Genomic DNA, 14,654 nt, shown 5'->3' with positions numbered 1-14,654 from the left:
TGCCATCTGAGCTGGGCCTTCACAAGTCAGTAAAGTTTGCTAGATGGACAGGAGGCAGCATGGCCTTCCAGGCATTTCCTGCAACTTTTCTGTCTCTCCAGCTGGACTGTGAGTCCGGGGAGGAGGGACCATGTCATGTTGGCATTGCATCCCCAGCCTCAGTCCGGAAAGCTCCACAAGTAGGCGGATGGATGAGTGAGTGCCCCGATGAACACTTGGCCTGGCCCTGCAGGCACCGGTAGAACATGTCACTTCTGGCAGGACAAGCTAGGGGCATGCTCAAGGAGTCCAGAGAGATTCCGGCTAGGTCTGCCTGACTGGATCCTCAATTTGAGTCAGCCACTTCTCTCTAAGTCTGTGAGTGGCTACACTTGTGGTTCTTGGGGGGCGGATGGTGGTGGTGGCACCTTGCCACACCTCAGCGGACACTCCCATGTCCACCCCGAGGTCAGGGGCGCTAGGCTTAACCTTTCCTGAACATTCCCCTGGAACTCTGCAGTGGCCCTTCTCCCTGGAGCAAGTATCCTCAGCCAGGTTCAGTCCTTCTCCCGCTCCCCAGAAGAGGTGGGCTGCTCTCCGCCCGAGCCAGGCCCACCACAGTCACTGCGGCGCCTTGACGTAGCTCACATATCCCGCCCCGGCCTCCCCAGTCACCTGTGCTGTGGTCGTCTATGTGCGGGCTTGCTGCTCCCAACGGCAGGGGAACTCAAGGGAGCTGTGTGACCTCAAGTCCCGGAACCTGCCTGTGCCTCAGTTTCCTCGTTTGCAATATGGAGATAATGAATTGCCCACCTCATAGGGTTTTTTTAATAAAGAGAGAGCACTAGAGAACTCATGCAAGCAGGGGGAGGGGCAGAGGGGGAGAGAGAGAAAGAAAATCTCCAGTAGACTCCCAGAAGAGTTTGGAGCCCCACTCGGGGCTCGATCCCACGATCCTGAGATCATGACCTGAGCTGAAATCAGGAGCCAGACGCTTAACCGACTGAGCCACCCAGGCGCCCCAAGGGTTTTGATGAGGATTAAATGAGTTCACGTAAAACTCTTAGGATAGTGCCTGCATCTAGGAAGTATTGTCTGTGAGTCAGCTATATTGCTATTATTATGATGATTGATTATCATCAGTACTCTTCTCTACATCTCTAGTGTGCAGCCCGGAAACTGGTGCCGGGCGGGCCTGAGTCCCAGTTGTGTGGATGGGCAGAGCGAGGGCGGTGGGTGGAGCCCCTCCTCCGCTGCCTCCTCCCCCTCTGGGCCACCGCCCTGCCCCTCTGCCCAGCCCTCTCTCCTCATCATACTGACTCGGGGTCTCAATAGTCACAGTAGCGGTAAGGCCAGGGAATGGATGAGAGAAGTGTTTATGAGGATGACCAGGCAGGAACTGAAGACGAGTTGGCTGCCGTGGGTGGGAGGGTGGCAGGGAGAGGAAGGAGATGGGGGTGATGCCTGATTTAGGCTAGGACAACAGCGGGTGGTGGTGCTAGACCTGGCAATGGGAACACAGGAGGAAGGGCAATTCTAAGGAGGAAAGGAACTGAATTTCATGTTGGACCTGAACTCTTACACCAAAAAGTATCCCCTAAGCACATACTCTACCCCAGAGCTTGTGTTAGTTAACAGGAACCCAGGGAGTAACGCTCAGTGTTTGTCCTCAAGGAAGCCCCGGGGGGATGCCGGAGGTGGATGCATTAAGCAGACAGGGTCACTCAGGTTTCCCTGTTCAGGGCTCCCAGGGGCCCAGAGAAGGGGGCAATCCACCCAGGTGAGGTGAGGTCTGGGGGCACTGTCAAACGCAGCTTCAAGGGGGGGCCGAGTTTTAGATGGAGCCACGCAAGGTGAGTCGGGGCTGGAGTGGAGGTGGGTGCCCTTGCAGAAGGGCAACCTGCCAGCACAGAGAGGACAGAACAGCCTGGATCGTTCCACAAGCAATGGGCAGCTTGCTTAGAAGCTGGTTGCTGGTAAGAGTGTGGGCTATAGGGTGGGCACGGAGTGAATGAGGCCCCAGAGGCAAGCTGGGCCCGATGGTGAGAGGCAGCGGGGGCGGCACGGGGCCTCTGAGCTAGAGAGTGACGTGTTCTGCCTTGCTATGAGGTGGTGATGGACATCAGGTGGAGATGGACATCGGGCGGAGATGTCTGGCAAACTGTTGGTTTTCCAAGTCAGAAGCTCTGGGCAGCGGCACAGACTAGAGACAGTGACTAGGGTATTGCATGCCTGGGGACAGCACAGCAGTTAAAGTCCTGAGCAGAGGAGCTCATTGAGGACAGTGGGCAGAGGGAAGCCAGGCAGAGAGGACAGAGTTCAGCGACACCAACAGTGACGGCTGGGTGGGGACAGGAGTGAGTGGCCGTCGTAACTAAACCAGTGCCATCCAGTATGATAGCCACGAGCCACATGGGGCCTATTCAGCCCCCAAAATGTGTCTGTCTGAATTGATATGTGTTTTAAGTTTAAAATTCACACCACATTTCAGACTTCGTTCAAAAAACTTTTTTCACAGAGTGTAAACTATATTTATATTGATTACATGTCAAAATGATAATACTTTGGATATATTGGGTCAAGTAAGAGGCATTACTCTACATCAAAAATTAATGATGTAATGTATGGTGATTAACATAACAATAAAAATTTTTTAAAAAGAGGCATTACTAACATTAATTTCACGTATTTCTTCTTTGCCTTTTTAACGTGGCTCCTAGAAAATTTAAACTTAACGCACGTGGCTTGCCTCGGACAGCACTAACCAGAGAGCCATCATTCATGCCCCACACTCAGCCCCTGGTCATCCAGCGAGCACTACTGGTTCATGGGAAGACGGGGGGGCTGCCCTGCCCCTTGGCTCAGGGAGTAATTCCTGTTACTCCCGCAGCTTCTGCAGATGGAGCAGGTGCGGAGGATCCCGGAGGAGTACTCTCTTGGGCGGATGGCAGAAGGCCTGAACCACCAGGACCCCATCATGAAGGTGCTGTCCATCCGAGGCCTGGTCATCTTGGCCCGCAGGACTGAGAAGGTGAGCAGAGGGCAGAGGAGAGCCCGGCCCAGCCAGGCCCTGAGTTGGAGGAAGGAGGGAGCCTGGCCATCACTGACTCTCAGATGCTGGAATCCCTGTCTGTCCCTGCCTCAGTTGCCCCATCTGTAAAGTGGATAGCCTTTAATAATTCCCTATACACTTTATTCTTTTTGAAATAGTTTCTACTCCAGTTTTTTTTCACAGTAACCCTGAAGGCAGCATGTCTAGGAGGGGTTGGGGATGGCAGTAATTATTCCTATTTTACAGATAGGAAACTGAGGCCCAGATTGTTGGTACATCTTAACATTTTTAAAAAGTGCTTTGTTTTCCTCTACCAGGCACTGTTGCAGCTCATGGTATAGAGGGATGAAGGGGCAGGATGTAGACTCAGAAAGCTAGCTAACAATGCAGGTCCTCTACCACGTGCCAGCAAGGGGTGGCAACAAAGGGCCTCAGGTGTCCAGACCCTGAAGGAGTCAGTGAGGCCAAAGAGGACTTTGGGGACAACAAGAGCTTGAGTAAGGACATTCCAGGCAGGTGGGATGGCATAACCAAAGGCCTGGAGGCAGCACCTGCTCCACCAAGTTCATCTTAGTGAATCAGAGGCTGGGTCTCCCACCTGTCAGCTCCTGCTGTCAGGTAGGAGCCCGCATCCCAATGGTCCTGCCCCACAGACTGCCAAGGTGCAGGCCCTCCTACCCTCTATGGTGAAGGGCCTGAAGAGCATGGACGGGCTGCTGGTGGTGGAGGCTGCCCACAACCTCAAGACCATCTTCAAGGGGCAGGACCGGAAGCTGACGGACAGCTCGGTCTATGTGGAAATGCTGCAGATCCTGCTGCCACATTTCAGCGATGTAAGGGATCCCACGGTGGGGCGAGGGTGGGAGGGTTGGGGGGCAGCCCACGGAGGGTGGCTCTTGACTACTCTGGGGGCTGCTATGGCTCTGGTGGCCTGCTGAGGCAGGACAGAGCGGAGTCAGCCCCAGGGGAAGGGGCACCTCGTTCCAACTGGCCCATGTCTTTTGCACCGATTTCTCGGTGCAAATCGGTGCAATCCTTCTCTAATCGGTTCTCACAGAGAGAGCTCTTTTGTAATCATAGTCTCGCCAGACACTTGCCTCATTGCAATTGACCCTCCTAGAGGGAGGCATGTGTTTTTGATGCTTCCAGCTGAGGGGGGCATTTTCCCACTTGGCACTAAGGCACCTTTTAGGTTAGCAGGGGGCCCTGGCTGGGGAGAGCGGGCAGAACTCCAGAGGTAGGCTCCAGTGAGGGGGGGCGCTGGCCCCAGATCAGCCCCACCCAGTGGCCTCCACCCTGCTCCATCTCTGTGTGTCTTGTGCCCGGAGGGTCCCCCAGAATGAGTGGGAGGAAGGCCGCATGCCTCCATGTGGGGCTCAGAGGGCCAGGCAGCCCTTTGGAGGAGGGAGCATGCCTGAGCCTCGGGGTCTGCCCCAGTCTCGAGAGGACGTGCGCTCCTCCTGCATCAACCTGTACGGCAAGGTGGTCCAGAAGCTACGGTTGTCCTGCACCCCAGCCGTGGAGGAGCAGCTGATCAGCACCTTAGTGCCCCTGCTGCTGATCATGCAAGAGAGCAACGCCAAGGTGAGCCAGGTGAGTGTGCGTAGGCACTGGGCCCTGTGGCCGAGCCTCCCTTTATGGAAACCAAGCCAGAATCACTAACCATCCGTTATGGACAAGCCTGTGTTCCAAAGGCACCATGTCAGAATTCCTCCTCAAAACGGACAACTTCACTTGTGCATTTCAAATAGGAATTGATTTTTCTAGACTTCAGTTTCACAAAACCTTTTTTTTTTTTTGGAAGATGTTCTGGCTGTCCTGGAATTCCCCAGCTCTGGTATTGTCTTCCTATTGGTCCCCAGAAATGTATAAAGACCCTGTTCCGCTGTTCTTGCCTCATGGAGTGGGAATTGCCGAAAAGAGCTTATAGCCGGAAGTCCTGGGACAACCAGCAGCAGACGGTGGCCAAAATATGCAAGTACCTTGTGAGTGCTTTCAAGAGCACAGTGGTTCCCAACGAGTGTGCTGGAGGTGGGCAAAGCTTTCCCCCTTCCTTCCTTCTTTTTGCACAAGCGTCCTGACCGGCAATTGCACTATTATGCACACGTTGTTGGCTCCTGGATGTTCATCTGCATTTCTGGCTTCTCACTTCTGGTGTCCCTCTCCAGTGGCTTACCGGACACGTCCCTGCTGACCCACACGTGCTTCAAGCTCGGCATGCCTCTTCTGAGCTGATGGCCTTCCCATTTCAATTCTGCTCTGTCCCTCTTGGTCCCCAAAGCAGAAACCTAGAATTACCCTAGACTCCATCTCCCCCACCTTCCACAATCGATCAATCTGAAATGTCCTAAACATCTCTGCATCTTTTTTTTTTTTTTTTTCACTTCCTGGCCCCTCAGTCCTTGCCCTTGGTTTGGGGCATGGATGTCTCCCAGCTGGGCTGTGGATCCAGCCACTCCCGGCTCTTTCCACCTTGAACCTCATCTCTTCCGATCCCATTCCCACTTGGGCCACCAGAGTGGTCTGCTTCAAACACGAGTCTGTCTGTGTTATTTCCCTGTTTCAGGAGCTTCACTGGTTCCCTGTTCTGCATCAGCATTTCCCAGGGTGTATTCTCTGTGACACCCACCCCACAGGAAATGCCCCACAGGGGAGAAAAGAGGTTCTAAGATGAATAAGTTTGGGAAACACTGCCTCGCCATCTTCCTCTTGGGGGTTTGCAATGCCTTCGGCTCACTAAAGGCTCTGAGATGGTCTGTGCTGAGATGTTCCATGGTTGTTGATCCATGGTTTCCCAAACTTATTTAACACCAAACCCCCTTTCTAGTACACGGGAGGGCATCCTGAGGTAGGAGCAGGCCACCCGTACTCCATGGAATGCACACCGCAGGATGCAGCCCAGTCCCTCTGCACACCATTTGGGAAGCTTTGCTCTAGGTTCCATCTACCTCCCCTGCCGTCACAGGCACCCCAGGATGCAGACTCAGGGACAGAGATTAGCATGCAGGAGGTTTATTTGGGCACGGCCTTGGGATCGACACCTGTGGAAGGGAGGGCAGGGGCAGGAGGAGAGGTCAAGCTGCAGTGTAGCTTTGGGGGAGGTCTCAGCCACCGCTGCAGTGAGATCCCCCACATTTGGGGCCAGGGCCAGGTCTTTACACCCCTGCGTCCATTTGTTACTGGATGCCAGCCATCCTGGGAAAGAGACGTGACCTTGGGTCGGCAGTTCTATTCCTCGGAGGCAGTCCCCAGTGTTGGGGGAGAAATCCTTCACACCAAAGGGAGACCTGGGTGGGGCATGCCAGCACCCCCCCCCCCAGCGATCTAATGAAAATATGCAGAGTCCCAGATAGTTCCTAGGATTAAGGAAAGGGCTGGACACCACCACTATCAGTAATGCTCAAAACCTCTGCAGTCCAGGGTCTAATATTATTCTCGTCATTTCATGAGGGAAAAAGAGGCCTAGAGGCGATGTTTGGCCAGGGCGCTAATTCAAATACCTCCAGTGACCAGGGAATGGGCGGAAAATGACCACGGGTGACACGGAAGTGGTGGGACCTGTGGCAACACGGAGGCCAGGCCCTGTTGAAAGCGTGAGTGGGTGCTCCCGCTCACGGTGCGGGCCACTCTTGCCAGCAACTCTGCTTCCACAAGAAAAGCTAGAGACCCAGATTTTTATAAGACATTAATTAGCAATCAATTTAGCTTGTTGAAAACACTGTGCTGGTCACTGCTCTGCCAACTCCTCATGGTTTGTGGGCTGTCGGCTGGTGACCTCTGCGTTAGGCCCTTCTAGAGCCTCTGTTTTGGCTCTTCTAGCATCAACAGGTTTGCTCATGTGAAGGTCAACTTCTAGCCTGAGCTTTAAGGAGGGGGGCAGTAACCCATTAATTCATCCATCCATCCATCCATCCAGTGCTTTCTGGGCATCTCTGTCACACCAAGCTTTGTGTCCAGGAAGCTGCGGACTCGGAGCTGAGTGAGCTGGCCCCTTCTCTTGGGGGAGCTCCGGATCTGGTGGGGGAGATAGGTATAAATAATCACAGCACAATGTCATAGGTGACATGACAAGGGCTGTGCAAGATGCTGCAGAAACATGAAGAGTGGTGAGAGCCGCTCTGTCTGAGAGTTGTGAAAGGCTTCGGGGGGGGGGGGTGGCTTCTGAGCTGAGCCTCAGGGGATGAGAGGGATCCATCAGATGAAGAAGAGAGGGAAGGGCCCTCCAGTCAGGAGCAATCGTTTGTACCAGGCACAGAGCTGGGGACAGCCGGGCCACATCCTGGCACTGGAGCAGAGTGTGCATACCAGGTAGAGGCACTGGTGGAAACTGAGGCTGGGGAGCATGATCATGAAGGCTTTGATGCCAGGCCCAGAGTTTACTCCCTGACATGCAGATTGTCAACAGGAGGGTAATCGTATCAGATTCTTCTTCGTCTCCCTCCACAGCCTCTTAGCAGAATGCCTGCCCCCTAGTTTCTACTTGATCAAACTCATCCTGAACACCACTGTCAGACTATTTTGCCCAAAACATTGCTTTGTCATTGCTCTATCAAGAATGGATTCTGGCTTCCTACTTTCTGATGCATAAGTAAGCCTTATTCCTGTCCGGCTTTTAAGGACTTTTAAGCTCTCTAACTCTCTAATTTATTCTTCTCTGCACTGTAACTTGAATTCTTCACCCTGATCAGACCTGTCTCCTTATCTATCATGTCCCTTGCATGCCATGTCCACTCTCACTTGGCTGGACTTCTTATTTTAGAACTTTATTTCGACCTGTAGCAGGGGGTGGACTGGAAGAGGTTACACTCAAGGCGGGAAGACCATGGAAAGGATTGTTGCAATCCCCTAAGAGAAGATGAGACCTGGCCTCCGGGGGCCTCAGGCAGAGTCCAGGATGGGGGGCAGAGAAGTTTAGGAGGCGAGGAGCCAGGGCTCGGCTGCCTGACCGGGTCACCGTTCCTAGCTTTGGGAAGGGCGGGTGGGCGATTGGTCCCTCCGAGGGCCAGCACTCCTGGGCTTTCTCTTTGTCCCAGGTGACTACACACCAAGACAGCGCCTTCACATTCCTCAGCCAGAGCCTGGAGTACGCCAAGAATTCCCGGGCCTCCCTCCGGAAGTACTCAGTCATGTTCATAGGTAACCTGGCAGAACTAGTTTTGCTGCTGGGACTCTGCCTGCCCTCCATTTTGCTTCCTCCCCTTGCAAGGAAGCTGCCAGTCCTTCTGGCACCTGGGAAATGCCTCCCTTGGGTTCAAGGCTTGGCCAGCAGACAGTCGTGGTGCAAATTAGAAAGGTCTTCCCTCCTCTAAAATCCCTGCTTGGGAATTGGGCCACAGGGTGGATCCAGCCTGGGGTCCTTGTGCAGGTCACAACCTTGGCAACTGTACACAGTGGAACGGCTGCTTCCTGCCCGCCCCTCCACCCCAGTCCAACATGGGTCCAGGCCCAGTGGGAGCCTACCATTGACTGTGTCAGGAGGGGCCAAGCTGTGCAGTAGAAAGAGTGAAGTAGAATCTCAGCTCCATGATCCCCTTTCCGTGTGACTCCAACAGGCCCAGTGAGCCTGTTTCCTCACCTGTAAAATGGGGATAAACTCCTGTTTTACAGATCAGATGAGAATATTTTTTAAAAACGTGAAGCCTGGCTAGTCAAGGTACTCCCTCAACATAGCTCACTCCACATTTCCCATAATCCCAACTGCCTTTCTGGGGAAAAAACAACTAGATTCCCCTCACTCAAAATCCCCCACTCTAGCCCAGAGCCTTCTGATGGCATGTGGGAATATCTCCTCCCAGCTACTGCCCTCCCCTCCCCCAAATAACCACAAACTCTTCACCAGGACCAAGAGACCGCACTGCCCAGGGGCTTAGAGAGGATGACCTTCCCATCCCCCACTTTGAAAAGCGATGCTTCTTTTGGTTCCTTTCCCCAATTCACTTGTGGTTTTCATCGGTCCAGTCACCCATGCACCCATTCACTAGTTCAGTTAGCAAACGTTGCTTGATGCTCCACTCTGTGTCAGGCACCATGCCTAGTCTAGAGAAACAGAGAACCCTTCTGGAGGTGATGTGGATGGCAGGGGTGGGGGTGGGGCACGTGTGCTGTTAACACGATCCAGGCAGGGACAGAGGAGCAATGCCCAGGACTGGGGGCATCCCTCAGACTGTGAGGGCCTGCTCAGAGGTAGCTTCTCACACAGAGTGACATTATTTCCTAGACCGTGACTTCTCTAAATCTTGCTCCAAATTAATCACATCTAAAAATGTTAGTGTTTAACACTTGAGTGTGTTCTCTGAGTCAGAGGCCTGTGCCAGGGAAACCAAGCAGAGGAGAGGCGGCGTCAGCCCCCCCACGCACACACAACCCCCTGCCCAGTGCAGTGATTTCTCACCTCTTGTGCGTTTGTGAAACTCAGAAGAAAGTTATGAACACTTTCCCTAGAAAAATGCATACATGCATACAATTGTGCGTGTGATTTAAGATCCTCAGAGACTGCCCTTCCCACTTCCCCACCTTGAGTGCATCTAAGCGGGGGACCTCAGGTCTGGTGGGAGAGGTTCATAGGTCACCAAGGTATATCACAGTATATACAGATGAAGGGAAACTCAGGTGCTCTGAGAACCCAGAGAGACACCTAACCGAGTTTGGGTGCAGGGTCAGGAAGGATTTCCTGGAGAGGTAATTATGTTAAGCTGAATAGTCAAGGATAAATAGGAATGAGCCCAGCAGAGAAATGTGGGAAGGGCCTAACAGGAGGCCACATTCAAGGACCTGCAGGTGCTTTGGGAACCAGGCACGCAGGCAGGGAGCAGGGGAGGGCTGGACAGTGTGGCTGAAGAGCGGAGTCTCAGGCCCTCCAGGGCCCCACCAACCACCTGCCTGAAAGGTATGCGAGGCACTGTGTCCTTCACATGAATGCTGCTCAAACTACCTGAAGAACGGGGGGCAGCTGAGGCAGCAGCTCCCCGAGTCTCAGATCAGGACACTGAGGGCCAGCCTGGGTAAGGGACCACTGTCAGAGTCAGCTGCAGCCCGGGTCCTGTCCCTGTCCTGGTGCCATCCCTGCCCTCTGGACCTGCCACCTCTCCCAGGACCCCGCGTAGAGAATCTGTCCCAGGGTCCGAACGAAGTTCTCCTTTTATGTCCTCATTCGTGGGACTCAAGAAGGGTGGGAGAGTTTCTCTTAGGAGGTCTGGTCTGAGGGTGGGGGTCAGAGTCGGGAGGTGAATTCACTCACCTCTTGGATTGCACCCAAGGGTCCCTCGTCCCCTGCATGGAGAGCATAATGACAAAAGACCGCCTGAATGAAGTTAAAGTGGGTAAGTCATACCCTGCATCTTTGAGATCTTAGGGGGCCAGTGAGAGAATGAGTGGGCTCACAGTGGGTGACAGGAAACAGAAGGGATAGGTCTCAAAGCAAGTGGCTTCCGCTCAGCCCGGCTGTGCTAGTCTGTATCCACAGTGAGTAGTGTTAAGGGGTCACCAAGACACAGAATACACAGCCTCACCCTAGGGGGGTTTACAATCTAGGAAACCAGACTAGAAAATAAGCCCAAAACCATTTAGTGCAGGGCGAGTAGTTCAGACTCTTAACTGGGGCAGATTAATTTTGTAACTGGGGAAACGGATGGGAGTCTGAGGCTGGAGCAGTCCCAGAAGGCTTCCTGAAGGATGCCGGTTTTGATTCAGGCTTTGAAACGCGGGAACGGTTTGAAGAGCTGGGAGGAAGGTGAGTTGAGGGGACGCTGAGCAGAGTGCCTGAGTGAAGACACAGAAGTGAGAAGGAAGGATGAGTGTGACACCTATGTGGGGACCCGGTCTTAACAAGCGGCCTTTCCCCTCCCCGTGGCCCAGCTCTGGAAAACCTGAGACACGACCCAGAAGCATCAGTGTGCATCTACGCAGCCCAGGCCCAGGACCACATCCTGGCCAGCTGCTGGCGGAACTCCTGGCCACTGCCGCACGGGGACTTGTGGGGGTGCGACCCGGCCACCATGCACCGCTGGAGCCCCAGCTGTGAGAACCTGCCCACTTCCCACCAGCGGCGCTCCTGGATCATGCAGGCCCTGGGCTCCTGGAAGATGTCCTTGAAGCAGTGATGTCCCTGAGCCCCCAGCCCTCCTCAGGGGTGGCCACAGCCATAGTCATGCCCCCATAAATGCCACATGGCTTACCTCTCCCTGTGGGTGTTTCCTCATGGGAGATGCCGTGGCTCTGTGCGGCTCATCTGCAAGATGAGCGTGGCCTTCACCGTTGACTCGCTCAGCATCTACAGGCTCACACAGGCTGTTTTGTCCACATTTTATAGGTGGGGAAGAAATGCTCTGAGAGGTGAAGTGGCTTCCTCAAGGCCACAGGGCAAGTCTCCTGCATGCCTCAGTGTCCCCTCCCCCACAGGGAGGGTAGAAGAACAAAAGGGGCTGATGATTGGGGTGGCTTTAGGGGAAGGAAAAGGAGAGATTCTCCCACCCCATGACATCGGCACATCCTGGAGCCCTGCTCTCTGAGTCCCACTCTTGGGTCTCTGCTCGGAGATTGGCTGTCTCTTATTCGGGTCACATTCACGGAGCACCTAACCTGGACCAGGCCTGCTCTGGGTGCTGGAGGAGAACAAGAGTAGTCCCAGGCCCTGGTAATTCATACTCGGGAGCAGGGCTTCTCAAGAGGCGTGATTTTGACCTGTGGGGAATATTTGGCAATATCTGGAGACATTTTTCGTTGTTGGATGGAGCCCAGAGACGCTGCTAAACATCCTGCAGTGCACAGGACAGACCCCACAGTGAAGAATTATCCATCCCAAATGGTCAAAAGTGCTGAGGTTGAGACACTTTGGTCTAATGGAAGTATCAGAGACATGGAAAGACACCAACAACCCGGTGCTGTGATGAAGGAACTCATGGGAGCTGTGACGTCCAAAGGATGCACATAGGCCAGCAGGGAGCTGGGGTGTCAGGGAAGGCTTCCCAGAGACAAGACCCCCCCATTTAGGGGGCTTGGAAAGATGACCACATGGTGGGCGTATATGGAGGAGAGGACTAACTGCTGATACGTAGGTTCAGTGGATCCTAGAGTGCGTGTAGGGGGAGGAGATCAGGGCCAGGGCCAGGTCCCTCAGGCCTTGGAGGCTGTGTGAAGGAGGGAGACTTCAGGGAGCAGCGGGAAGGCATGGTGTGGTGTTAAGCCAGGCAGAGATGTGTGCAAATATCGGCTTTAGAAAGCTGCTTCCTCTAGAGGATCAGGAACCCCACAGACACAGCTGGTGGGAGGGCGGATGGCTGCAGCCCTCTGGACACGGATCTGTCCCTGTTCAGTGGTACTAAGTTTATGCATGCTGTCACCTGGCAATTCCACTCGTGAGCACACACCTTGGAGCTCGTCCCACAGGTCCCTAAAAGAGACGTGTGAGGAAGTCTCCTGCAGCATTATTGGTAGTGCCTGGGAGAGGAGGCAGCCTGGGTATCCCTGGTCAGGGAGGGAATGGGCACCGTGGAGCCCATGCAGCAGTTAGAGGCTGAGGGGGTACGTGGTGCAACACGTGAGACCTAAAACCTCCTGCTGAGGAGTAAAGTACATAAAAAATGCACGCACAAAAGAAGTCACATTTTGCAAGAACACTTACAAACTGAAAATACACATTAAAACACACAGTGGTGGGAGGGAGTAAGGAGGAGGGCTCTGGGGCATAAAAGGGGATAAATGATAAAAGGGAGGGGAAGAACACTCACTCTGTGGTGGAAGGAAAGCTGGGGGAGGGCAGCGAACAAGGGCACAGGGAGACTTGGCTGCGGGCTTGGGGGCAGGAATGGAAGTCTGGACAGCAGGGTAGATGGAGAGGGGGACCGGACCTTCCGGAGACGGGAGAAGAGGAATTTTCAGAACCTGGTGGTTGACGGATGGAGGAAGGGGGAGAGAGAGTGAGGTGCTGAGGGTGGTGCCTGCATTTCTGCGCCAATAACTGGCTCAAGGGTGTCCCCCCAGTGGGTGGTCCCTCCACACCAGAAGCAGGTTCAGGGGGAGAGAAGTTCAGGCTGGATGTGGTGAGCTTGAGGGGCTTGGTGTCACAGTAGTATAGACATCTGCTGGGTGGCTGGCTGCGCAGTGGGAGGCTCGGCAGAGGGACTTGGAATGGAAACAGGTTTGGGATTCCTCACAGACAGGGCTGAGGTGAGATTCCCTGGGCGAGGGCGTAGAGTACATTTAAGCTCCCGCTTGGATGAGGAACCCATGAAGTTGACCACACAATCATCTGCCAATAAATGATAGGCCAAGACCATCAGGGCCTACGAGGGAGCAGGAAATGGGGGTGGTCCTTGTGCATAACCTTTTCCATTGCCAAGAATGTTCACAAGCACGGCCTGCTTGGAATCTCACAGTAGCCATATGGAGTTATGGAGAAGGCAGGCTGGGTTTACTGCCTGTGTTCTATAGATGAGGACAGGGCTTGAAGATGAGTGGGCCTTGTCCGAGGTCACACAAGAGAATCAACAGAAGTACGGGTCCCCAAGCTCTCCCAACTCCCATGTCGAAGCCCTTTCCACCCAAAAACACTGCTGCTTTCATTGGCCAGAACCTAGGTCTGGGCTGGCCTTGACAATTGACAGTTGCCACATTCTGGGTCCGTGTGGCTTTGAAGCACAACAGAGGCTGACAGTGTCAGTAACTGGCCAGGGCCCCCAAGTAGTCTTGAGTGGGAAGGGCCCAAGAGCACTCAGGAAGTCACTTCCCTCACTTCCTGAGCCTCCCCCATCATCACCTGCAAAATGAATTCTTGCCTCACAGGGTTTTATAGGAATCAAAACATGGAAGCCAAAGGATTTGTAGGCTCTGTACCCAAGAAGGGTAAAGACAGTTAAGAGGAGAATAAGAATGGGAACCATTAGGGAGCAGGCTGGAGGAGGAAGTGTGGAAAGGAGGCTCAGATCTGGAGGAGAGGAAGCCCTTGGAGCAGGTGTTCTGCTGGGCATGGGGGGGGTAGAAAGGGGAAAGACACAGGTGTGGCCCTGGAATGCTCACGGCCCTCTGTGCGTCACCCTTAGCCCTGCTGTGTCTCTCACCCTGGGATCAGATCATGACCAAGCCTGCCGGTTCCACTGCTGGGCCTCCCATCTCTTCTCTTCCCTGGTCTCTCATCAGCAGCCTTGTCAATCTCTTAATCCAGCCTCCCCCCATCCATCCTTCACCTGGCAACCCAGACCTTCCTAAGACAAATTTGCCCTTAGGTCTATCACTGGCTCACTATCCTCTGCAAGATAAAGGGCTACAGGATAAAGGCCCGACTGCCCTCTGGCCCCCATTCATCTTGCTGGCCTTTCCTCTTGACTCTTATGGTACCCAGCATGCCAGGCTCTTGCACACTGCCATGCCTCTCTGCACAGGGATTCTGACAGCTGCCTAAAATGCTCAACTCCCTTCCAGCCTCCAACCATCTGGGGAGACCTTCCTCATCTCTGCTCTCAGCTCTGCAGAGAAGGTGGGTCTGTGAAATCTTGCTGACTCCCTGAGGTAACACCCACCCTTCTGTGCCTCCACTGTGCAGACTTGTGAAAGGCCCTGCTTTAGATTGGCCTGCTGCCTATCTGCCTTGCCTTCTAGACCAGGCTGTGGGCTCCCTGAGGCTATAGCA

At 54.0% G+C, this 14,654-nt stretch overlaps 1 protein-coding gene across 3 annotated transcripts in view; it reads left to right on the top strand.

Moving 5' to 3' along the window:
* The window catches only part of MROH7 (maestro heat like repeat family member 7), a 39,958-nt gene extending 28,828 nt beyond the window's left edge, over positions 1-11,130 (top strand). For 2 of the 3 annotated variants that reach the window (XM_028106964.2, XM_088022986.1), the window contains exons 16-22: positions 2,870-3,010; positions 3,685-3,864; positions 4,469-4,624; positions 4,894-5,016; positions 8,065-8,167; positions 10,288-10,350; positions 10,886-11,130. In XM_028106964.2, the coding sequence (XP_027962765.2) occupies positions 2,870-3,010; positions 3,685-3,864; positions 4,469-4,624; positions 4,894-5,016; positions 8,065-8,167; positions 10,288-10,350; positions 10,886-11,130 (1,011 nt within the window). Of the gene's footprint in view, positions 1-2,869; positions 3,011-3,684; positions 3,880-4,369; positions 4,625-4,893; positions 5,017-8,064; positions 8,168-10,287; positions 10,351-10,885 lie in introns of all 3 variants that reach the window. The other variant, XM_088022985.1, reaches the window with a different exon arrangement.
* The last annotated feature ends 3,524 nt before the right edge of the window (positions 11,131-14,654 follow it).

Source organism: Eumetopias jubatus, unplaced genomic scaffold, assembly GCF_037043125.1.
Source record: "Eumetopias jubatus isolate StellerSeaLion01/CBP00866 unplaced genomic scaffold, mEumJub1_p1.0 scaffold_4, whole genome shotgun sequence".
Classification (NCBI taxonomy): domain Eukaryota; kingdom Metazoa; phylum Chordata; class Mammalia; order Carnivora; family Otariidae; genus Eumetopias; species Eumetopias jubatus.
The sequence above is the reverse complement of the archived record's forward strand: the minus strand, read 5'-3'. Positions and strand labels throughout refer to the sequence as shown.